A 23,706-nucleotide genomic window follows, 5' to 3' on the forward strand; every position below is an offset into this window, starting at 1 on the left:
TGAAGCAAGAGGTGATGAGGAGCAGCCAGGTGGTTTAGTCCATTTATTAATTTGATTCATTAGTCCGGGTCATTTCATAGACGCGCTGGCGGTTGATACAGAGCAGCAGCCAGGTCGAGATTATATCCTGAAACACCGTTTGTCCTGAACATGATGTCGAATTCCAAGATCCTACAATAGCGGAGGCTGAGGAGGAACCGGATTCACGGGACGCATGAATTAAACAATCATCTGCACCTCACGTTTCCCCCCCCCCACCCCCCTCCCTTAATGTGCCCAAACGGAGGTGTGTGGAGGAGAGAGCGATTCGAGCCCGCAGCCGATGCCCGGAGAAAACAGCAGCCTGTGTGCAGGCAGCTGTGGACGACAGGAAGGTGGTACCCAAAGCGTCGGTGTTTATTATCTGGGATCTGACTCTGGAGGCGCGTCGCTGAGGTATGGGCTGCGCTCCCAGTATCCACGTCTCTCAGAGCGGGGTGATCTACTGCCGAGACTCAGACGAATCCAACTCCCCCCACCAGACCACCACCATCTCTCAGGGCACCGCGGCCACGCTACACGGGCTCTTCATCAAGACCGATGCGGCCGAGACCATCCCCTCCGTCATCACCTACCAGAGCCGGCACTCGCGGAACAACTCGTACCGGGATCGCAAGGAGAACAGCGGAGGACAGAGCCGCATCGAGGCCGAGACGCAGACCAGCCACACCAGCGTCAAGGTAGAGTACAGCAGGGAGCAAACACGGTGTACTGGCACTGGCACAGGCTCAGCATCATCACCGGGTCGTGAGTGAGAATCACACGTGAGGAGGCCTTAATGTTTGTTTGTTTGTTTATTTGTTTGTTATCAGAGGAGGCCCAAGCCTGTTGGTCAAATTACAGTCACTGTAGTTCATTCAGGCGGATCTCATTCACTACCCTCCCTGCTGCCGGCCATTAGTGAGCACAGTGATTATCAGTTAATGTATGACATGATAAGACAGTGGTTGTGTTAGCGGAGGATCTGATGTGTTTCACTCTGCTGTAGATGCGTTTATACTAAATGACAGACGAGCTTTCAGATTCAGTGATTTATCAATAAAAAGACTTTGTAGTTAAGCATCTATCTGACTTACTGGACCCTAGTTGAGCATCTGCAGGCACTATATTAACAATTATGTTTTATAATACTGTGATGTGGTTGTAAGCAGCTGTGTTTTGTTGTATGGTCATTAACAGCCTCCACCTTTGAGTGCTTATAGTTGTTGACAAATACATTTATAAACACTTATATCTACGTTCAAGAACATTATAGTGTGTTATAAACCATTGATTAAATGTCATCTGTCATCTATCTTTAAGTGTTACTTAAAGATCAGCTTTGACGCTAAAGTTTTGGTGGAGTTTTGACCACTTCAGACTATTTCCCGTCTCCATGCATCTTATAGATGTCGGTGAAGTTGTCTCACAAATCCCTTCTGCACATTTTCCTCACTATCAGCTTTGTCAAGAGGAGGTGTAGTCTATACTCTCTGTCTTATAGCAAAAGTTTGTTTACGGACTATTGTTTTTTATCTCTAAGCGCAGCCCAGCAGCCTCCAGGCAAAGGTTCCCAGAAACAGTATAAACTGTCAAATGAGCAGAAACGTGTATCCAGTTGGTTCGTTCTTCAGCAACAGAGTGTTTGCACCAAAGTGACAAAACTCATCTCATCCGGCCCATCTGATGTTTTACAATCTGACTTCATCCCTTTATTAAACTGTGTTAATTCCAGTGGACAGTTTAAGGCTCTGATGGCTCTGCGTGGCATCCTGAAGTTTGCTTCTGCTAAAAGTCGCCAAACTGACAGATTTAGTCAAATTCAGCATGGGAGAGAAGCTATTAGCCTAATAATCTAAATTATTAAGAAAAGATTAAATGAGTTATCAAGTTAACAGCTCATTACATCCATCACGGGGGATGACTTCAGACTTAAATGAATGTTTGTAGAAAAACTCAGGCTGTACTTACCTGGTTTTTCTGGAGCTTTCAACCACATGTGAAGGTCTTTCTCTGCGGGCAGAGCTTGTGATGACAAATGAAGAAAAGAAAAAAAAGCTAAAACATGGACCGAAGTTAAGATCTTTTGTCAAGAAAAAGGTAAAGAATGAACTTCGACACACAAAAATCAGCTTAGCTGTTGTGTAATAGCTCATTGCATTTAACATGGAAAATGTTCTTAACGTGATGAAACAAATTAATAAGTTAGTGAATGAGTTAATACATAAAAATCTGAGTTTTAAAACATCAGCCCTCCTCAGCAGTTTCACTCAGCAGTTGGGAAGTGTTTCAGCTTGTTGAGTTGTGTACACATCTTGTCATATTAATTGTGTGCTTTTCACTTGTTGATGGATCTCTCTCATGAGGGAGCATGTGAACAGATACTTCCTTATATTTATGATCGAACCCTAGAGGATATAGCTGTGTTTTGTTAAGAAGTAGTGCAGCAGATGATCGTGTCATCAGACCCTCAGAATAGATTAACCCATTCAGGCCTACAAGAGATTTGGACAGTTTAACAAAACTAAAAACTGCCATTGTTTGACATTTGTAGATGTTTCTTTTTTAAATAGAGTGTGATTAATATAATTCTGGACTGAGCGTTTAGACTTTACAGAGGCTCAACAAGCCCCACGCTCTTTAATTCTCACTTTTCATTAATTTGTTACTTATACTTGTCTTGTCTGGTCCTAATATGGAGGGAAATTGGCACAGTATGTGGTTTGAGTGAAAACATTCAGTCGTCTTAACAGGATGTTTCTCATCAGCGGCTGAAATCATAGAACATATTGCTACAGCATAGTAACATTTAGGTCCAGCATTTTTATACCTTTTATAGATTTGTGTCATGAGTTTAGGGTGGCTGTGTGTGTTTCTGTGTGTGTGTGTGTGTGTGTGTGTGTGTGTGTGTGTGTGTCAGCTGTTTCTCCGCTCTCCCTCAGCTCCCCTCTGTCTCTGAGGACTGAGAGAGGATCAATGATACCATTTATTATTAAAACCATCTGCCTTCCCCTGCAGGATCTTGATAATCTGCCATGGTGTTGATCACGCTCCCGTGTGTGTTTGTGTGTGCGTGCGCGTGTGTGTGTGTGTGTGTGTGCATGTTTATATACACAAGTCATTTGTTTACCCCTCTGGTCAGTACAGCAGGGGTGTCAACAGTCACATGTGAAGGAGCTGATGCTGGTGGCCTGTACAGAGATCCCCCCAGGGCCTCTCACACAGACACTGACTTATAAGAATATACAGAGCAGAGTGAATTAGCAGTTTCACAGCATCGTTGTGATCACCTCTCGTTTAGACGCACAAAAGTTCAGTGAACAGCAGCAGTACATGTTCACTAATCTAAGAACGCTGTCCGCCTAATCTGACAGTAGCTTTATAGAAGGATTTTTTTATTCTTTATATTTGTTTATCTTTGCAAACAAAATGACATTATTGAGAATAGAAATAGAAAGATAACACAAACAAAGTGTGCATGTGACAAAAGGCAACAGGTGACACGATACAAGAAAGAAGAAGAAAACAGGTCAGCAACAAACAGCGGCACAAAAGACCAACGTCATGATGACAAGAAACATTAGACAATCAAAATCTGCATCAAAATGCAGCCAAGAGTAAAAAAAAAAAAAGTTCACAGATCTTAGCGGATACAGGGAAACGATAAAGTAACGATGACACACTCCTGAAGGAAAAAAAATGCTGATTCTAGTACATAAATTCTGAAAGAAAAACAGCTGTTCTGGTCTTAGATCCGCGAGTCCTTGTTTGCGTAACTGTCCAGGTTTTAATTTTGGTTTACACATTACAATAATGTGAGTGTATACACCAAAGCTGAGTGTAGGCAGAGCCCGTATATCCTTTGTGATGTCTCAAAAACAAAGCCGGAGCAGTACGGGCATCACATTCTCTCATAGGTTCACATTACTATTCTCACCAATACTGAAAAAGTACATCTACGTATTCCTTGTGCTATTTGAGAGAACCTGTGTAGGAAGTGGATCTACGTTGGATCACGTGAATATCCGTTCTCACTAAGCCAAAGTTTTCACACAAAGGACGGTTTTTCAAAAATGCTTTTCAGAGTGAATCTGAATCTGTTTTTTTTTTTTTGTTTTTGTTTTTTAGCTTTTGGAAAATGTTGCTGTTTGTCTGCTCAGAAAAACCTTTGTGGTCTGTTAAGCTGTAGTGTGAGGAAGACAGCCCCCTGTCGCCTCTAATCCTCTCTGTGAGCATCACTTTAAATGTCACTGTTGAAAAATCCTGAATCCTGCCCAGGCAGAGGTGGGCTGGGGGCGGGACTCCAGCTCAACCTAACAAGGCTCACCTGAACTGATAACAGGCCTTTGTTTGCGAGAGCATGCTGCAGAATCCATTGTTGTATAAAAGTAAATCTCCTCCTCCTGTTGACTGTAAATTGATGCACTTTGCATGTAAGTTCCTGTTTATCATCTTGTTGTATTGCTTTTTTTTTTCAGTACCTTTCTATCAGCTGTTGTTTTCATTGACCTTATAGCTTCAGAATCATCTGTAGTAGTTGTCAAATGAAAGAGAAGTGAAATCCTGGAAAAAAGAGAATAAGCCAGTGTGTTATTGTGCTTCATCCGGTGTCAGTCCCGAGACTCTGGAAGTGAAAACAGCCACTAAAAGACTCACTTTCTCCTCTATTCATGTTTATTTTGTCGCACAACGTCATGGTCATGAAATAGCAATTTGATCAAGAGCTGCAGTCCAGTCACCATTGTTTTGCTTGTCTGACAAAAGAAATTGATAAATCGGTAAATGAGATCACATTGTGGGTTTGGATGCATTGAGACACTATGTAAGTGGCTGTAGAGCAGCAGTGGAGAAAGTGGAGTTTTTAATGAGACATTTTCCTGTCTTAGCGTTTCAGTGTTGAGCTGTGAGGCTGCACGTTGTTGTAAACGGTGTCTGAGATTTTGCCGACTTAGTTTGGACGTAGTCTGAGCTCAGATGGAAAAGGGGGTGTGTGAGAGCAGGAATGTCATCCGGGCTGTGAAGTGGAAAATAGTTTGGATGTTGGACTGGGACAGCTGTTTACATGCAAAGAAGTTCCTGTAGGTGTGTGTTTACATGCATGTTATCTCACCGGAGCACAGTCTGAATTTTTATTCTGCACAGTCATGTTTCCATGCTCTTCTTTTCTTTAGTTTTGAAATGTAGTGCCGAATAAAGAGTTTAATACCAGGGATCACGGTGGTTTCAGGACAAGAGACTTAATTAATTTGGTCAGTGCTGTACATAAAGTCTTGATTGAAAGTCTTACTTTGAGACTAATTCAGATGCTGCAGAATTTTGGGAGATTTCCAAACCAGATTCATGCAGGGCAGTTGGGGAATAGCACGCAGTAACAAATTGCATAAATAAATATTGAAATAATCAGGCAGAATCTTTCCCAGGATTATCCTGGATCCTCAGTCAAGAAGGATTCATAAGAGGGTGAGTGAAAGCAACTCTCTTAATAGTACCTGTTTATTTTCCATGCCAGCATTTCCCAGCATACCCTGGGTAGAATGAATAGAATTCACTGGACTGGTCACCACTCCATTGCAGCTCATAATACACTGATCCTGACCAAAACTTTTCTTTATATAGTTATTGACATCAATAACTATATTGAGTTCAGTCTGGACCAGAGTGACGGACTGAGTGACCAACATTGCCATCTCTAGAGCCATGCCGCTCGCAGGGCTAAAAACAAACGTATCACTTTCCTTTGATGGACAACAAACATGTATTTGACATTTCTGTACTGGCTGATTTACTGTAACAACACTGATACATCAGCTTTAAGCTGTCAATACATTGGATCAGCTGTTTTACTGTTCTAATTTGACTTTGGACTGTGGTGGGAACTTTGAGGAGAGAGGCCAAAACACAATGACTGCACAATATCTAACAAAGCAGAGTAGAAAATAAATGTGAAGCCCCTTTTCCACTGGTCAGAAAATCCACAAAGAACCACTAACATGGCTTTTGTCGGCGTTCACTCCGAGGTCAAATGATGCTGCCGTAGATGTGGGTCCCACACGGAGGCTCCGACACTTTCAGGATTGCTAAACCAGGAATGAGACGCAACGGATTAGTTTTAGTAGTAGCTAGTAATAGCTAGTAGCTCAACTGTGTGTGTGTGTGTGTGTGTGTGTGTGTGTGTGTGTGTGTGTGTGTGTGTGTGTGTCCTCTCCGGCAAACTCAGCTGACTGTGTAAAAGGAGTCAATCGCCTTTTTTTAGCAGGTTTACCCCCGTTTAAAAAAACCTGCTCATCTGCACAAAAATCTTGAATTATTTGTCAAAAACCCATCAGAAAAAAAGAGGATCTAATCAACAGTTACTGTAACATCAGCTATGCACAGTAATGTCCTCTACAGCGTGCTATTATTGGCAGCACGATCATCCAATCTGAAGGCTGCATCCAAGAAGCCTGCTCCCGTGACAAAGTTGCCCCACGTCCAAATATCAGTTGATCACTGAGAGCTTATCGTGTCTAAAGGACAAGAAAGGTGATAACTGTAGCAGTGTACAGACTGAGGCTGACCTCAGGTCCATCTAGGCTCGACAGAAGGCCACCTGCGCCGCAGATAAGCCGAGGCCTTGATGCAAGGACTGTGATTCACGTAAACACCGAGGCCTGATGTTCACAGTGATGAGTAATGTAAGACGATGAAAGCCGACTGCCGGGTATTTATCTGGCATTACCAAAATAAATCAAACAATATTTCAGATACAGATGGAAGTGACATAATCCATAGGACCAGAAGAAGATTTATCCCTGCCCTGAAGGCCACAATAACGTCATCCTGTATCATTTCTGATTTCTAAACAGTCTGCTGAGTTTCAAAGAGCCACACACAAGGTCAAGTCTTGATGAGAGCGACGCCCCTCTTTGTCACTTACTCAAAATGATTAGACATTGGCCTGTAAGTGTAAACAACTCTTTCTGTTCTCCAGCCATAATGTAAACTAACTAGTCATCTTTATAATCTGCAATCAGTGTAAACAGTGAAAACACCCTCAAAAGAATACGTTAAACACACAGTAACTTTGTTAAGTTTATTGCATTCTGAAGAATAAACCGTGCCATTATATATGCAGTGAAATGGTAGAGCAGGCCCTCCACAATGAAAGCAGTGTTTAATCTGTGTCCTAACAATGTATACAGTATATACAATGACATGATGTACCTGGGCCCCAGTAAGTAAGAGTTTATTTATACAGCACCTTTCAAAGCTAACATTATGAAGTGCTTCACAAAAACAAACAAAGACAATAGAGTTAGCTGAAATCACTCCCAGAGGAAGCTTTAGCATGTTAGCAATAAGCTGAAGAGCTAAGTGAGGGGGTTTAATGCAGGATGCAGGAGAGTTGAAGAGGGGGGTGATGTGAGGCAACGATACTGCTCAAGGTGAAAGGTGAAAGGTGACAGGTGCATGGCGGTGGTCTTATAGACAAGAAGTTAGGCATCGTAGATCGGCTCATTGATTTCACAGTGGATGTGAAAACTCAACTCAATCAAATCTGAACGCCAAGATTTTTTTTAGCTTCTCTGCGACTTTTATTGTCTGTGAACAAACAAACAAAAAAAGGCTGAATCAAGCTCAAAGCTAACTCCTTTACTCCATGGCAACAGTATACATCCTGCCTGCGTCCCTCAGGTTATGGAAACTGTAGTGGTGGCATGATGGTTTTGGTGGTGGCAGGGTGTAGTTGTCTGGATTTATTCTGAGGAGAAAAGAGAAAGAAATCAACACACAACATACCAAACTTACCCTGCTTATACAGCAGCATATTACCAGCTTCCAGTTTCACTTAAGTTCAGTTTCGAGTTAAGGATTTGAGCTTATTATTTATGTTCCTTTTACCGCTTGTCTACCTCTCTGAGTGTCCTTACAGCACGTTTTAAACTAATTAGATCTACTGTATATCTTTGTGATCTCACAGTGAAAATTATAAAGGTCTTTCTCTGTGGTTTAGTTCTTCTTTCCTCTCTTTCTTCCTTCTCTCCTCTCTTGTCTTCCCTCCAACTCTCTATGGACTCCGACATCTCATTTCTTTCTACTTTCTCACCTCTTTTTGAATATCTCTGGCTTCTTTTCTGTCTTTCCTCACCTGCCTGTTTTTTGAATCCTTATGAATCACGTTTATGAGCCCACTTTCAGCCTTTCTCATTTTTCTCCATTTTGCTTGTAACACTCATCTCACCTCTCAAAGGCTCTTGTCTGTGTACTCTGTCCTAAATCTTCCTTCCCCTCTCCTGTCTTTCCATAAGGGTTTTGTCACCCCCACTTAAGAGGAGGTGGTGTCCTGTGACAACTTCCCCCAACACTTCCTCCATCATCTCCTAACTCCACCGACTGATCTCCCTCCAAACTGTTCTCGCAGTGCCGAGTTGTCCCTGTTTCTACCGCCTTCCTTCCTGTTCTGTTTCACGTCTAGCTGTGTTGTCTTCGTGAAAAACAGGATTGCTCATTTTCTCGTGAAGCCTGCCTGAAACCACACTGATGTATTTGGAGTCCCTTCCTTTTTAATTATCGTCACTGACGCACTGCCTTCAACACTGACCCACCAGATGCTCCTTATCTTGATGGCTCTTTCTCTCCCTCTCACCGCTCACTCAGGTCATCTCTTATTTGATCGACATCAAGACGTCACCATGATCACCGACAGCGTGAAAGTGATTCCTGCGCAGCTTTGCATTTGTTCCCAGAGACAAACAGCTGGGATGTGAGGTCCACATGACTTTTACAACTCAATCCTGCGAGTCTGCTTTCATCAACTGACTACCTTAGATAGACGCATAGTTTCCTTCAGCTTTCTTCAACACTTCTACGTCCAAACAACCTCCCCAGTTAGAGACCCCCGGACTGTAAAATGCGCTTATAGCTCTACACCTAAATGTTTAAATCAAGTCCTCCAAATGAAAAAACAATATACTGTATTTTGCGATTGCTTTCTTGACCAGCAAAAGTTCGCATAAGCGTTTCCTAATCTGATGTGCCCGTCAGCAGGAGGTTATCATCTGTCAGTGACCCATCACTGTTACAAAAATAAAAGCCTTTTCAGATCTTACACCTCTGTGGTTGAGGTTTGGTCAGGTTCAGGTACAAAAACGACTTTGTTGGGGTTAAAGTGCTTAGTTACAGTTGGGGAACAATCTCCCATGTCGAAGGCTACGTCCACACTGCTATGTTTTAGTTTGAAAAAGCATCACTTTTGCTGCGTTTTCGCCTGCCGTAGATTTGTGACTCTACAGCAGTGTCACTCTACTTCCTCCTTTGTTCCTGAAGAGCCATAGCTAGAGTTTACCCAAGATGAGGTGCTCCCAGTCACTTAGCAGTTTTTTCAGCTGCTTAACAGTAGAAAACTCATCATCTTCACTTGTGGATTTTTAGTGTGAAGCAGCTCGAAGGAAGTGTTTTGTGTGTTAACAGCTTACAAACGTCACAAACAGCCTTCACACACCTACTTCCTGATAGCTGTTACTCTCATGCTGCAGCTGTGCTGTGTCCCCATGATGTATTTTGTTTACGGCAGCAAAGAGGCCCGTCTTCTGCGCAGGAGATAAGACATTATTATTATTATTATTATTACTGGGCACATTATGCCTTATATTTTAAAGGCCCTGAACACTTCTGTTCTCAATCAGCGTGTTACGGTGAGTGATGTGTTCAACAGGAACACTGTCAGTCCATCCTAATATAACCTCATCCACACAGTCCTGATGAAGCTTTTGAGGGTGAAACAATCAATACTATGTGTTTTGATGTGTTTTTGCTCTTTCTGCTCTTTAAATCTGAAAATGTCAACGTCCCAACATAGGACAGTATGCTTCGTGTTTGTGTAGACTGTGTGTGTGTGGCTGTACAAACTTATCTAACATAGTCATTCTCTGAAAATAGCATTGTGTTTTTATGCCATACTCCACCTGCAAGAGGTCAGAGGACAAAATAATATGAACACTAAATGAAACCTTTAACTAACTAAATCACCGTCACTGTCCCAAAGGAGGACCAGTTACCAATATTTATCAACTTTATTTATACTGCTTACTGTCTCAACACTGTTGCTTACGAATGCTGCAATTTTTTAGTTTGTTCATACATGAAGCAACATGTATGTTACCCAGAATCACACAGGTGAGCTTCCTTGTGAAGCACCCACAGGTTCTTGATGACGTTAGTGGTCAGTAAGTGGTTTGTAGTGGCTAGTTGAGACTAGGTGTGGGTTGAGGTATGTCCACCTTTTTTTAAGCCTAATTACCACCGACAAGTACTACTGTAATGATGAGTGGTTGAGTCACCGTGCAGCTCCTGTCTACCTCACTGCTTCAGTCACACAGCTGCTCTGTGACTGTGAGTGGAGTTTGTGCATAGCATGCGTTATTATGGAGCTGGTGCCTCTAGTAGAATTAAGTTAAATCCCCCTCTCAGTATTTTCTTTATCTCTCTTTTCTCTTTTTGTTGATACCTCATGGATATTTCTCTTCAGCTGGAGAGAGACCTTAATCTGGAGGATTCACCTGTGGGCTATGAGTGTTTGCTTACGAATATGTTACTGGTAAAAACAGCATATTCTAATAAATCCCTTTCAATGAGGAAAAATGACTCACCAACACAACTCAGAATTTGCTCAAAAATAACTGAATAACTGCTGGTTAATTCCCCGGCATGACACAGAGCTGATGCGATACAGTATGTTATGGTACACAGCTGATTCACCATGTGTTATGGTGCAAGCATGTGTGTGCATGCATATGCTAAAAAGGAAGCACATGTAGCTGAGTTGCTTATTCACACCAGAATGACGCATGTGCTTAAGAAGCCTGCAGAAGCTGTCCGGGCAGGCTGCAAGACAAAAACACACTCAGACACATATATATACAGCTCAGTGTGCGATGCTCCTGCAGTAGGATTATGCAAGTAAACCTGTGAGTTCAATCTGGTGGTTGGCTGCTAATACCTTCTAAAGAAGGTTCACAGTGGACAGCTCCATTCTGGGCGCTAATACTGCATGTAAATATCCATGTCTGCAGCGTAGGAGAGGCGATCACCAAACTCTGTAGTGAAGAATCCACACGTACGGATATTTGTTGTTTTTTAGGAGGCTGTTGTTCTTGTATCCTGTTTCACTCCAGACATCTGCCTTATGAGAAGTCTTATGACGTTTTAAAACTGACAGTAGGAGGTGAGAAAGGAGGTGAAGTGCAACAGGGACAGGCAGGGTCGTGCAAGGAAAAGTAATATGCCAATATGCTTCTGGACATGAATGGTAAAATGGTAAGACGTGTTCACAGCTTTCTTTTGTTTTGGTCTGTGTGTGTGTGTGTTTGTGTGTGTGTGTGTGTGTGTTATGTGCTCGGTCTGTGACAGTCACTCACACACTCATCTGTTGCCTGCAGGTTTCAGCTACAGAAGAATGTGTAGGACCTATGAGACTGACTCAAGAGCCAATTCAGGTAAGACAAACACAGACTCTGTAACATCTGGAGTCATTTTACTCACCACCAGTGTTTGAGGGAGGATGTTTGATGTTAACAGATTTCATGATTTGAATAGCAGACAAGTACTATAAACACTTATGTCCTTCAGTCTGACATAAATGATTGAATTTTTGTTTTAGAACACAAAACTATGCAAAATGCTGATTTTAAAAACCAGGAGTATGTCTTTTCTACAACTTTAGGTGATTATTGATATTGGTCTCAGTTGAAATGATTATTTCAGTTCTTGCTGTCATAATAATAATAGTAAACTTTATTTATAGAGCATTTTTCATACCAGAGATGTAGCTCAAAATATAAATTGTACATTAAAATAAGGGCAAATAGGACAATGAAATTAGACAAAGACAGTAGATGATAAAATATGTAAATGACAATACAATTATAAATGGTTATGTGTTGCTTCCTGCTTTGAAAGCAGCAGTACAGATAATGCAGTTGGCAACAAGTGGACCTACTTACATCTTGTGTAACTTGTGCACCGATATGATGATCACCAGTAGATGCTTGTGCTATGTTCAGGTCACAATGGGATTTTCTTGTTTGTTCCACTTGGAAACCAGTTACATCAGCTGATTAGCGGTAAACACAGATGGCTGTTGGAAGTTGTTTTACCTATCCTGTATCAAAGGACAATGTTTACATAATCTATACAAGAGTATGTTTACATAATCAGAATAAAAATGTTTATATAAAATGGGTAAAAGGTAATACAAGTCTGTCCTAAAACAATAGTCAGGTGCTCATACTGAAACAGGTTTTGCTTGCTCCTGTTCAGTTAGATCCTAATGTGATTTCAATGGAAGTGAAGGAGGGACAAAATCCACAGTCTGTGTTCTGTGCAAAAATGGATTCAACAGTTTGATAGTACAAGTCCTGTATGTTGTTTTTTGTTGATTTAAAGGACATAAATACCAGTTATGGATGATAATATGGGCCAAAACTGGAATCTTGACTCTTTGCTGAGCTTATTCTGATTAATTGTACGGTACGTTTTTGGCTTTGAGAGGATGCTGAGTTTGTGTGATGGTCAGATGTTCACCTCCGACTACCTGCAGACACCTTGTCGGTCGTCCTCCTGCTGGGATCATCTTGGCTGTCAACAACTTGGGAATATTGCAAGGTTAGGTAGAGTTGAGTCAGGGATTGTCTGTGCTCATCCTCCTCTGGTTAGGGATTAGGACGTGTGCTAGTCAGATTTGCCCTTATGCAACAAAGAAAGTAAGAGCTCCTGGAGGTGACCAGCTGGTGGAGATGCAGGTAACCACGGAGCATTCCCTTTGTTCTGGAGGATTCCTACGTCAGGAATCGGCTTCTTTATTAGGTGCTTTGTTTATTGCTTTGATTTAATTTGCTTCGGTTTGAGCTGCGCCGCTTTGACCGATCTCCAGGGGTTTCTGAGTTCAGCCCAGTTCCCACTCCACTGCAGTGATGTGAGAGGCCTGGCATGCCACTCATGTTCATGTTGAGCTACAGTATCCTGATCTATCCCTTCAGCCCCCTCCTTCTCCTCCTCCTCCTCCTCCTCCTCACTCTCCTCCTCCTCACTCACCAGGCCAAATAACATCGCACCAGGAATCTCTGGCTGCGTGCAGGCAGGTGGAGGGACCAGGGGCTTTATTAAAAAGCCTTCTAAGACCACATCTCATGCCCCATAAAAACCTTCAACCGCTCTCCCAAAGCAGCACACGAAAGTCGTACCTCCAGCCTTCTGCTGGATCCATGACCTCACCTGACCCTCTCCTGCTTCACTCCTTCCACAGGAACGGAGAGATGAAAAGAGGGAGATAAATGCTCTGCAGGAGAGAGTTATATATTGCGAGTTCTCCTTGACGTTTACTGTTAACTGCCTCACAGTCCTGGAGAGTTTCAACCTCTCCAGATACTGCAGCTTATCTAATGATTCATGTGCTTCGCTCACTGCATAGATAAGTGAAGGTAAAGCCGCACACATGTTGTATATTCAACATGCACGTTCCTGCAGTGGATGTATTATATCTTGTTGGAAAAATCCAAAGGTTTTGTAATTGTGCTACTTTAACCTTTAACCTGCAGGATGGAAACATTATGCAGAACTTTCACTGACAACCAGTGCTGATGACATGAAACATGACATGAAAGAATTTACAATTCAAAAGATTTGTCGATTAATTGATTAGATCAATAGAAAGTTAATTGGTAAATGATGTTTTTCGGGCTGCCGGCCCGTCTCATTCTCGTGAACGTGATATCTCAGCAACGCCTTGAGGAAATGTCTTCAAATTTTGTACAAACATTCACTTGGACTCAAAGATGAACTAAGTTGAATTTGGTGGTCAAAGGTCAAAGGTCAAGGTAATTGTGACCTCACAAAACAAATTTTTGGCCATAGCTCAAGAATTCAAACACTAATTATGACAGAATTTCACACAAAATAATAATAGTAGGCTAAAATTATGAAGTGTGGACATTTTAATATCCAACAGGTCAAAGGTCAACATCACTGTGACATCATAATGTCCTGCAAAAACACATCTGGTCATTATTCAACGCTGTAGCTCAGGAACAGATGGGGAGACTGTGTAAAGTGGTGACACTGATCTTGAAACTGTAGTGACTGTGTAGAGCTTTCTTGGCCAAACACATGAACACAAACACAGAGTTTGTTTTGCTGGATGAACATACACATTATTACAGTAGACGTGCGGCAGAAAAACAGCAACAAAGCTTAACTGTAAATAAGTCAAGTTAAATCAGTTTTATTTATATATCCCTAAATTCCACAGTCTTCACTACATATTTTGCATGAGTCTGGACAGACTTGGATTTAAACTGGTTGGCAGAGGCATAAAACCTGAGGCGGTGATTCCAGTTTAAGCAAAAATGCCACGAATTCACAGGTTCCAGTTTTTCGAATAGAAAACAAAACTGGTTTTCTTCATCTCCTGTGACAGAAAACTGAATATCTGTGTGTTCTGGACCAAACAAACAGATTTAAAGTTTCTCAATTAATATTGAAAAATGTCAATTAAAATTTATTTATTCAAACTACTTGTTTTATCCAACAAACCAAGTTTAAGAAATCCAGCAAATATTCATGTTCCAGAAGTTGGAATCAATAATTTCTTTGTTTGTGTGTGTGTGTGTGTGTGTCTTTTGTTAAATTTCACAAAATCCAATTATTATTATTATTATTATTATTATTATTATTAATATTTTATAATTACTACAAAAACCTTTCACAGCAGAAATCTTATTCACTCATATTTTGTATAAAACGCCCTGAGATTCTGTGCAGTATAATGACATAAAAACTTAAATCCTTAAACATAAACACAGGATCTCAATGGGCCGCCTTTACTTTCATGTGCTATCTCTGATTCACTAAGACTGTGTTACACTCCCACACAGATGAAGTGCTCACAGCTAGTTAGCCCAATGACTGACTCTGTGTTTGGGAGTCTCCTAACGTCAGAAGGCATCTGGCCTGGGTGTGCAAACCTGGAGGATTAACCTCTGAACTCTGAAAATGTGAGTCAGTTCGCAGCAGAAGTCAGGGATAAGCCTCGGTGCCAGCTGAGCACTAACTGCACAGTGTTTTCATACAAAGTGACTGCTTCGTTTGTGAATCTAAATATGCTGTAAGTTAAAATATGTATTTACTTTAAGGATGATGTAATCAGGTAATTGTGGAAAATATAAGTTCATTTGTGTACAATTAGCAATGAGTTAACACAAGGCTGTGTGTGTGTGTGTGTGTGTGTGTGTGTGTGTGTGTGTGTGTGTGTGTGTGTGTGTGTGTGTGTGTGTGTGTGTGTGTGTGTGTGTGTGTGTGTGTGTGTGTGTGTGTGTGTGTGTGTGTGTGTGTGTGTGTGTGTGAGAGACATGATGGAGTGCAGCCATGTGTTTCAGTGTGTTTGACTGGGTGTACATCAGATGGGGGTTATTAAGACCAACGGCGCCCCCTCCATGCTCGTCGCTGGTGACATATTTGGGTGGCAGGTCAGAGATGTGTGCGGTCGGCGTCGTCCCGGGGTCGGCTGGGTACTCTGTGTGTGGAATTTCACATGCTAGCACCATGGTTACACAAAGCAGTGCCATGGTTACACAAGCCAGCACGGGATCAAAGACTGTGGACCTTTCACAGGCACTCACCAATACTAGCTCATTTTCTCCCCCTCGTCCTCTTCTTCTTCTTCTTCTTCTTCTTCTTCTTCTTTTACATCTTCTTCTTCTGACGCTCCCACCTGTTCTTTTTTCCCCATATTCCATTTTCAGTTTGCCCTATCTACAGGTGTGAAGGACGCCATATCTAGATATCGTACTTCTCTTCCTGATTTTAAAAACTGTGCAGGAAGTGTTGGGAGTCGTGACTCTGTTTTTCACCCACTCTCTCTGTGCTGCACCTCCCTGCACTCCCTCTGTCACTCTATCCTTTGTTGTCCTTAGAGGGAGTCAGGAGGTGATGCTGCTGCGAGGCAGAGCTGAGCACTGTTGGTTCTGGCTGCAGCCCAGCTGCCTGTGTGTGCATGAGAGCGTGTGTGTGTGTGTGTGTCTCTACTGTACGTGCCTCTTACACTGCTCTATTTCCTCACCACTGTACCAAAGGTGGCTGGTGTGCTCGTGGTCAAAACACAGTGTGGGATCAAAAACACGAGTCTGCGCTCTGCAGGCTTCAGTTCTGTCGGTGTGAAATACAGAATTCATTTGCGATTGCGCTGCTCGCTTAAACGCTGGAGGAACAATCAACGGGGGGGTGGATGTTAGCGTGACATACACATGATGACGCCGTCTGTTCAGCGGTGCCATCCATCCATCCATTTTAAATACCCGCTATTCAGGATCATGGAGGAGGCTAGAGTCTGTCCCAGCATGCACTGAGCAAAAGCCAGAGAGGCGTCCCGTACAGGTTGCCAGCTTGTCACAGGGAAAACAAGCAAACGCATGAACACACTTGCAGTAGATGGACAGTTCACACTGAAGTCTTCAGTTCTCCTGAGATGTGCGTGTCGTGGGACTGTGGCAGGAAACCCACATATAGTCAGACCAGCGGGGCTGAGACTGAAAACCAGGACTGTCTGACTGTGAGAGGACACAGCTGATCACGTAGCCATCACCATTTTTTATTTTCTAAAATTTTCAGATTTTCTGATCAGTTTTCTTTGATTTTTCTAAAAAAAATTGTGTTTGTTTGTTTGCTTCTTTTCAGAAAGAATGAATGAAAGACATTTATATTGACAAAACAAAATTTAATTAAATTGAATTTATTTAATAGGGACAATGGCATTTTACATAGTTCCAGTACAAAACGTGAAACTGATGTGTTGCAAAGAGAGTTTATAGCTACTGCTAATCTTCAACTCTTGTCCCTAGTTGGGCTTTTGATTGGTTGTTTTGTTTTGTAAATGCGTTCGTGCAAAGTGTTGTTTCAAAATAAAGTAAAATAAAAGAGGAAAAAAAGAAATGAATCCCTTCCATAATGCACACACCGCTTACAGTGACCTCAGAGCAATGGACAAGATGCTTGAATCATCCTTTAAATTGTTTTTAAACTCGTCATTATAATTCTTATAAAAACACACTGAGGAGCATTTAAAGCTTCACTTTGGTCTTTAGAGGATCAAATTTAGTTATTTTACCCCCTAAACTGACTTCTTCCACATGTGCTTTCCAACTTAAAATTTTAATGTGAACAATTTACAGGTCTGTAAAGGTATAAATTAAGCGGTTCTGTCCACTATAGTGGATATAAAGCCCATCCATTAGCTATACCCTCTTATCCCTGTGGGTTGCGGAGGAGCTGGAGCTGATCCCAGCTGACATAATATATAAAGTCTCACATTTTTAAAATAACCTCAAACTCCACAGGGTTTGTCTCCGTCCATCTATAGCAGTCTGGCAGGCTTTTCAATGACTCCTTGAAAACTGTATGTCCAAAATGAGTGAAAGGGTCTAACAGTCAAACCTAGTCCACCTTCAGAAAGTTGAATAACTCGGAGCTGCTGTCACATTGGAGGGTTTTGGCACAAATTTCCATTTTCTATGTCTTAAAAGAAGGAGGTTTAGCAGTTGCACTTAGTGGCTATTCAGATCATAAATGTCAGTAACCTTGGTAGTGCTTTAACCTTGGTGTCAGTATTACAGCTGCTGCTCTGTTACCACAGTTTATCACAGCAGTAGCATCCCCGTCTCACCCAGGCGTCCTGCTCCCTTCTGTCTCCTCAGGTCCTGCTGGTGTTCGCCAAGGAGGACAGCCAAAGCGATGCCTTCTGGTGGGCCTGCGACCGCGCTGGCTTCAGGTGTAACATCGCACGGACACCCGAGTCCGCCGTCGAGTGTTTCCTGGACAAGCACCACGAGATTATAGTTATCGATGGACGTCACTCACGCTACTTTGAGCCCGAAGCCGTCTGCCGGTGAGTTATAACTGTGTGACCGACGTGGCAGCTGTTATTTGACTTCTCCTAGAAATTTGCTTAAAGAAATAGTTTCATGAGAAGGCTGACAACGCACTCATGTCTGTACTGTAAATATAAAGTCATAGCCAGCTCAACTCATCACAAAGGCTGGAAACAAGGGGAAACAGCCTGGCTCTGTCCAAAGGGACAAAATCCACCTACCAAAAACCTCTAAAGATCAGTAATCTGACCAAGAAATAGTCTGGCCCATCCACCTGATGTTTTTACACTTCACTACAATGTGTTTGTGAGCTTGAGAGGTGTTGTGTGGACCTTTTGGACAGAGCCAGACGAGCTGTTTCCCCCAAAAATGTCTATTCCTTTAATCATTGCAACTGCACATTGATTCCTTCGAGCACTTGAACTTGGACCGTGATCTTGGCTTCTTCTCCTGTTGCTGTTTTCAGACCAACATGTGTGTTTGACATTAAACAAAGAGTTTGAAGGGCGGAGAAGTTTTCAAACAAAGAGCGAGTAATTCCTCACTGCAGTCAAAAATAATCAATAGCAAAATTATGAGGGTTTTATTTTACTGTAAATGAGTAATAACGAAGAATATCCAGAGTTCATGTCTAAGGCAGCTGCACGGTGTGGAGGGCTTGTTGGCGCCATCTGGTGTTCACTTTAAAGCACCACAGGCAACTACAACCTGAGGCTGCACAAACTCCACGGACTGACGTCTGATAGCTGGAGGCTCACTTCAGTGTTTTTGCTCTAAAGAGAAGCAGCGGCGGACACGGCATCTCACAACTCATAAGAGGCTATTGAAACAGAGTGGCACTCGAGTGAGCTTCATCTACAGATTGTGAGTTTGTTGACATGAAGGCTGGATAGCGGCCCAGGGGGAACCAAGAGGAGTTCAATTGTAGAAGCTTGAACATTTTTTTATTTATTTTTTTTCCACAGCAAAAAGCCCCTGGACACTTTTCAGAGACCTCTTTGATTGTAGAAATAACCTCACGCACTGCCTTGTTCTTGCCAGCTGTTTATGTTCACACTGGTAAAAACGGGTCTGTGCTATGTTTGTCCCCATTACTTTCTGGCGTGCATTGGCATTTCAAGATTTGTTTAGGAAGTATTTATAGTCCCATATTTTGCACAAATTCCTCCAGATTCATTCTTTGTGAAATTTAAAGTAAATAAAAGCTGGATATTCTTCTGCTTTCCGACGTCTTATTATACAAAGGATGTGTGTTAGGGGCCTTTTGAAAGGGGGGGTTTCCAAGGCCCAAAGTGTTTAATGGTTGTGTTAATGCCTGTGTGAATACCTTATTTATGTTTAAACATCCTCTCTTTTCACAGCCCTGGTATTAAGCTGGTGAAACAGTTGTATCGCTCATTATTTTTAGCTGAGACGACCTCTGTGTTTAATTCTGTCATGATTTCTGCAGACTGCTGGGCTGTAGTTATTGTTAGATGATACAGTGCGAACCCATCCAAAGTTCTTGGTTACACTAAAAGCCACCACCGTATATTTTGCGGAGTGATTTATTGTAAGTGCTTCATTATTTCCCCAAGTAAAGGAACAGATCCATTCGTCTCTCCTGTCTCCTGATGACCACAGTTTGGCAGCTGCTCGCTGTTTGTCCATTGCTCCTTCACTCCTTTCCTTGTCACTATTTTTTCTTTCCCTTTTTTTCCCCCCCTCCTCCCATCCCTATCCGTCATCTGCTCCCTCTGTTCCTCCTCTTCATCCTCCATCACCATCTTCTTATTCCTCCTCCACCTCCGGTGCCACTTTCCCGTACGAGGTGCCAGTGGTGTGGCTTCGTGGTCGAAACCTCTGAAGCAGATGTTGTGTTTGGTGTTTCTGTGTCTTTTTGTGGCAATGACATCACCCCCCCTCCCCTCCTCCAATCTGCCCACATGTTTACCCTACACCTGAGTCCAAGCCACTTCTCCTGAGCTCAAAGTGTTGATGAGATGAACTCCTGTTGACTTTTAATCCATGTCTGTTTTATTTCCAGGTTGATCCGCGCCACAAAGCCCTCGGAAAACACAGTCATTCTCGCCGTCGTGCCACAAAAGTGAGTTTTGAAGTCTTCCATATAGCGTGGACCACTGACAGCATGTTTCTGAAAAATGATCGTGGTTGCACATGGTAATAATTCTTTTCTGTCACTGTATAGACCGCCTGACCAGGACGAGCCATCTGTTCTTCCTCTCCTCTGTGCTGGATTTAGCAGAGTACGTCCAACGTCTTGCTTTAGCCTGTGACTGTGTGTTTATAGCAGACGAGCGTAGGCCTCGGTGTGTTGTCCTTGTTTCTCGTAGATGCTTTAAGAGACTTGAGGCACTAAAATAGCAGCACGTATTGAAAGAGGCTCTTATTGTTCAGCTGCGTTCGATGGTGTGAAAGTGACGTAGGTGGTTGCAAAACAAGTCGCTGCTGAGTGAATCCTGACTCATTCAATTTTCCTCTCGTCTCTCTCCGTCTCCTTCAAACACCACTTAACCCGCTTTGGCCTCCAGAGGTTTGTGGAGAACAGCAGTGTGTCCGCCTGCTACAATGAGCTCATACAGATTGAACATGGAGAGGTGCGCTGCCAGTTCAAACTCAGGTACAGCAGAGCAAAAACACCATCATGTAGTCATATATACACGCATAAATATATATATTTATATATACAAGGTGGCGTTGGTAGTGAAGGCACTATTCCTGCATTCTGAGCTGCTGTGGCTTTATTCATCCGCAGGGCTTGTAACTCTGTCTTCACTGCTTTGGAGCATTGTCAAGAGGCTGTGGAGATCACCAGTGAGGACCACATAATACAGGTAGGGATGACACATATGCACATACATGCACACGCAGTACAAACAGAACCAAAAGGCACAAAGCTGGAGATATTCTAAATGTTATATTGTAAATAATTTCCCTGCCCTGTCTGTGGGACTCAGCTCCAGGCTCATTGCTTCTCACTAAAGGTTAGGGGCTATCGAGATATGAGTCACCATCTCAGTTGAAATGATCGTTTCTGCATTTCATTTCATTTTTTTTTTAAAACTGATGATTATGATGTTATTTTTTGGCGGGGCTTGTACCAAACAAACGTGTTCCTTTTACGTCTGGAGAATATGGCCTGAGGGCCGGGGCGTCTCTGTAGCACCACGACGGCACAACCTTACCTTTTCATCAAAAACATTGCAGCTGCTGCAATCGTTGCCATTTTTGATTATGTTTTGATTAAATGTGGAGCCCAACTAAAGATGTGAATCTATAAAACAGGTCACAAATGTAGGCCCTATGCTTTCAATTACAATAGAAGGCTGAATGATTTCCTAGAGCAGCTGCATCTGTAGTTCCCATTAAACATTATAAACACAACTCAAACTGAAGTGAATACTGTAATTATTGGGGACTGTTTTTAGTTGCGGATATGATGCACTAGTGACATTGTATGTGGAATCTATATAAAATAAACTACGGTGCCCGTGTCTCTTCCGAATGAAGAAACATGACGACAATAAATAGAAATATAGAATATAACCGTGTTTTAACTTTAACACCTTCCTGGTTTCGCCCCAGTACGTGAACCCGGCGTTCGAGCGGATGATGGGTTACCACAAGGGGGAGCTGATCGGGAAGGAACTGACTGAACTCCCCAAGAGCGACAAGAACAGAGCTGACCTGCTGGACACCATCAACACCTGTATCAAAAAAGGAAAGGTCAGTCACACAGTCCGTCCATCCATCCATCCATCCATCCATCCATCCGTCCCTCTGTGCGTTAAGAGATCTCTGTTTCATGGCCTGACTGTTCTGTTGTCTCTGAAGGAATGGCAGGGCATTTACTACGCCAGAAAGAAGTCAGGCGACAGTATACAGCAGCATGTGAAGATTACACCTGTCATCGGCCAAGGAGGGTAAGATCACCTTAAACAGCCCAAAGTAAAGACTGTAAGACTATAGATTCTCAAGAGGTAAGAAATCCCTGACAGGTTCTTCTCTCTCTCTCTACAGTAAAATCCGACATTTCGTTGCAATCAAGAGACCTCACATTGACAACAACAATCAGGTGAGTCATTTTGGTTATGAAACTCTGTGCTCAGTGATGATTTCAGTCATCACTGGATGTTTAGCTGCGCTCTAATAACATCTGGAGGCTGGCTGAGATCAGCAGAGGTTCTTACAAGAAGTCAAACAAGAGCTTTGAACAAAGCGTAGCCATAAAAAAAACATCTCCATCACTGATCAGATATGGACCTGGGCTAAAAATTCAAACCTGGAACACCCTTTGTTTATCTGCCCAAAACTAACAGCACCTGCACATTAGCAGCACTTTGAAACTTGAAACCGCTCGCTCTCAAATCTGTCCAATCTGCTGCCGATTTGCAAAGTCAGATGATAAATCCTCAGTTTACTAGCAGCTGTTTGGAGAAAGAAAACGCTCCTACAAAATTTACAAAAGCCTTTGACTTCAATAAGCCCACTTTTGAAGGATCACAGTGAGCTGGGTTTGCTGTTGTGTAGCTTAAACAAACGTCAGTCCGTCAGCAGTCCTAATGCTACGGTGCAGCTTGGCCCAATCAAGCCGATGGAGAAATGAATGATTGAGTCCAAACTGGACTCAGGCATTGATTTGATTGAAAACTCTGCTGGCAGTAAGTTTTACATAAATACTTCAGATGAACTGGAGGCTAGAGTGTCAGATTTAAATACTCCCAACAGGGCATGTAGCCTCACAGGCTGCCAGCTCTGCTGAGGAGTGTGCACAGCTCCTCTGAAGCAGCTGTGTCGCTGCTCTCAGCTGGGTTCCAGGCCAATAACGTCATACTACGCTAAGCTACGGCTAAGCACCAGGATCCCCGGCTAAGGCCTGGGAGGGCTAGCAACCAGGCGCCAGGGCTATTTATACCTCAGGCAAAGCTGCACAGGGACTAGCTTTAGCTCATTGCTCCCTTTCATCGTGTGTACATAAGGTGAGTCAGCCGTTGGCATCTCCCTGCCAAAGCCAAATAGCATTCATTCCTGCTTGTTGGGATTGGGAATCCTTCGACATGGCAGCAACTGAGCCCATTCCCGAAATCATGGAAGTCACCCCACACACACACACACACACACACACACACACACACACACACACACACACACACACACACACACACACACACACACACACACAACCTGAATTTTGCACCGTCAAACTGAGCGGTATTATCACAATGTCCCTTTTTTTAAACTTCATTTTCAGCGGACATTATGGGAGTAGGAACAAAAGCTTAGTATTCAGTGGCATTTTAAACTACAGCGTGTTGTGAGGCGTGTACTACATCCCCACTGAGACACCATTATCTACTTGACAAGCCAAAGGCCACAGAGGTCTTTTCAGGAGACCACTGATCTGATACTGTTTCCCTGGTTGGGACATTTTCCTCTGAGCAGTTAAAACCCGACATTATTCCTCATCTTTTCCCACCCAGACGTTTTGGCTGTAGAGCACGGTTTCCATTTCATTGTGTTGTTTAGTTAGCAGTATTTGTCTTAAGCGCTCCAGACTTACAGCAGGTTTAGGGTCAGTTTTGTTTGTCTTTCCCTCTCAATTAAGGGCCATCATAATCTCAACTATTTCCCAGCTTTTAGTCAACTTAATTCAAAAACTGTTTTTTTTTTTTTTTAGATGTCTGTTTGTGAGACAAGAAGCCCAAGCCCAAGAAGCCCATTAAAATGCAGCCAGCTAAATCTGGCAACCTTGTATGTCATTAGAAGTGTTTATACTGTCTTAATCCTATTT

At 42.6% G+C, this 23,706-nt stretch overlaps 1 protein-coding gene across 2 annotated transcripts in view; it reads left to right on the forward strand.

Moving 5' to 3' along the window:
* The first annotated feature begins 387 nt into the window (after nt 1-387).
* The window catches only part of pde8b (phosphodiesterase 8B), a 42,714-nt gene continuing 19,395 nt past the window's right edge, over nt 388-23,706 (forward strand). Inside the window, exons 1-11 of one of the 2 annotated variants that reach the window (XM_022769483.1) lie at nt 388-747; nt 7,979-8,002; nt 11,407-11,492; nt 17,742-17,932; nt 19,942-20,001; nt 20,104-20,161; nt 20,447-20,535; nt 20,671-20,749; nt 21,501-21,641; nt 21,750-21,838; nt 21,936-21,990. In XM_022769483.1, coding sequence (XP_022625204.1) covers nt 438-747; nt 7,979-8,002; nt 11,407-11,492; nt 17,742-17,932; nt 19,942-20,001; nt 20,104-20,161; nt 20,447-20,535; nt 20,671-20,749; nt 21,501-21,641; nt 21,750-21,838; nt 21,936-21,990 — 1,182 coding nt within the window. In that variant the 5' untranslated portion in view covers nt 388-437. The remainder of the gene's footprint in view (nt 748-7,978; nt 8,003-11,406; nt 11,493-17,741; nt 17,933-19,941; nt 20,002-20,103; nt 20,162-20,446; nt 20,536-20,670; nt 20,750-21,500; nt 21,642-21,749; nt 21,839-21,935; nt 21,991-23,706) is intronic. The other variant, XM_022769484.1, reaches the window with a different exon arrangement.

The sequence above is a fragment of the Seriola dumerili genome, unplaced genomic scaffold (genome assembly GCF_002260705.1).
Source record: "Seriola dumerili isolate Sdu_G_001 unplaced genomic scaffold, Sdu_1.0 BDQW01003014.1, whole genome shotgun sequence".
Classification (NCBI taxonomy): domain Eukaryota; kingdom Metazoa; phylum Chordata; class Actinopteri; order Carangiformes; family Carangidae; genus Seriola; species Seriola dumerili.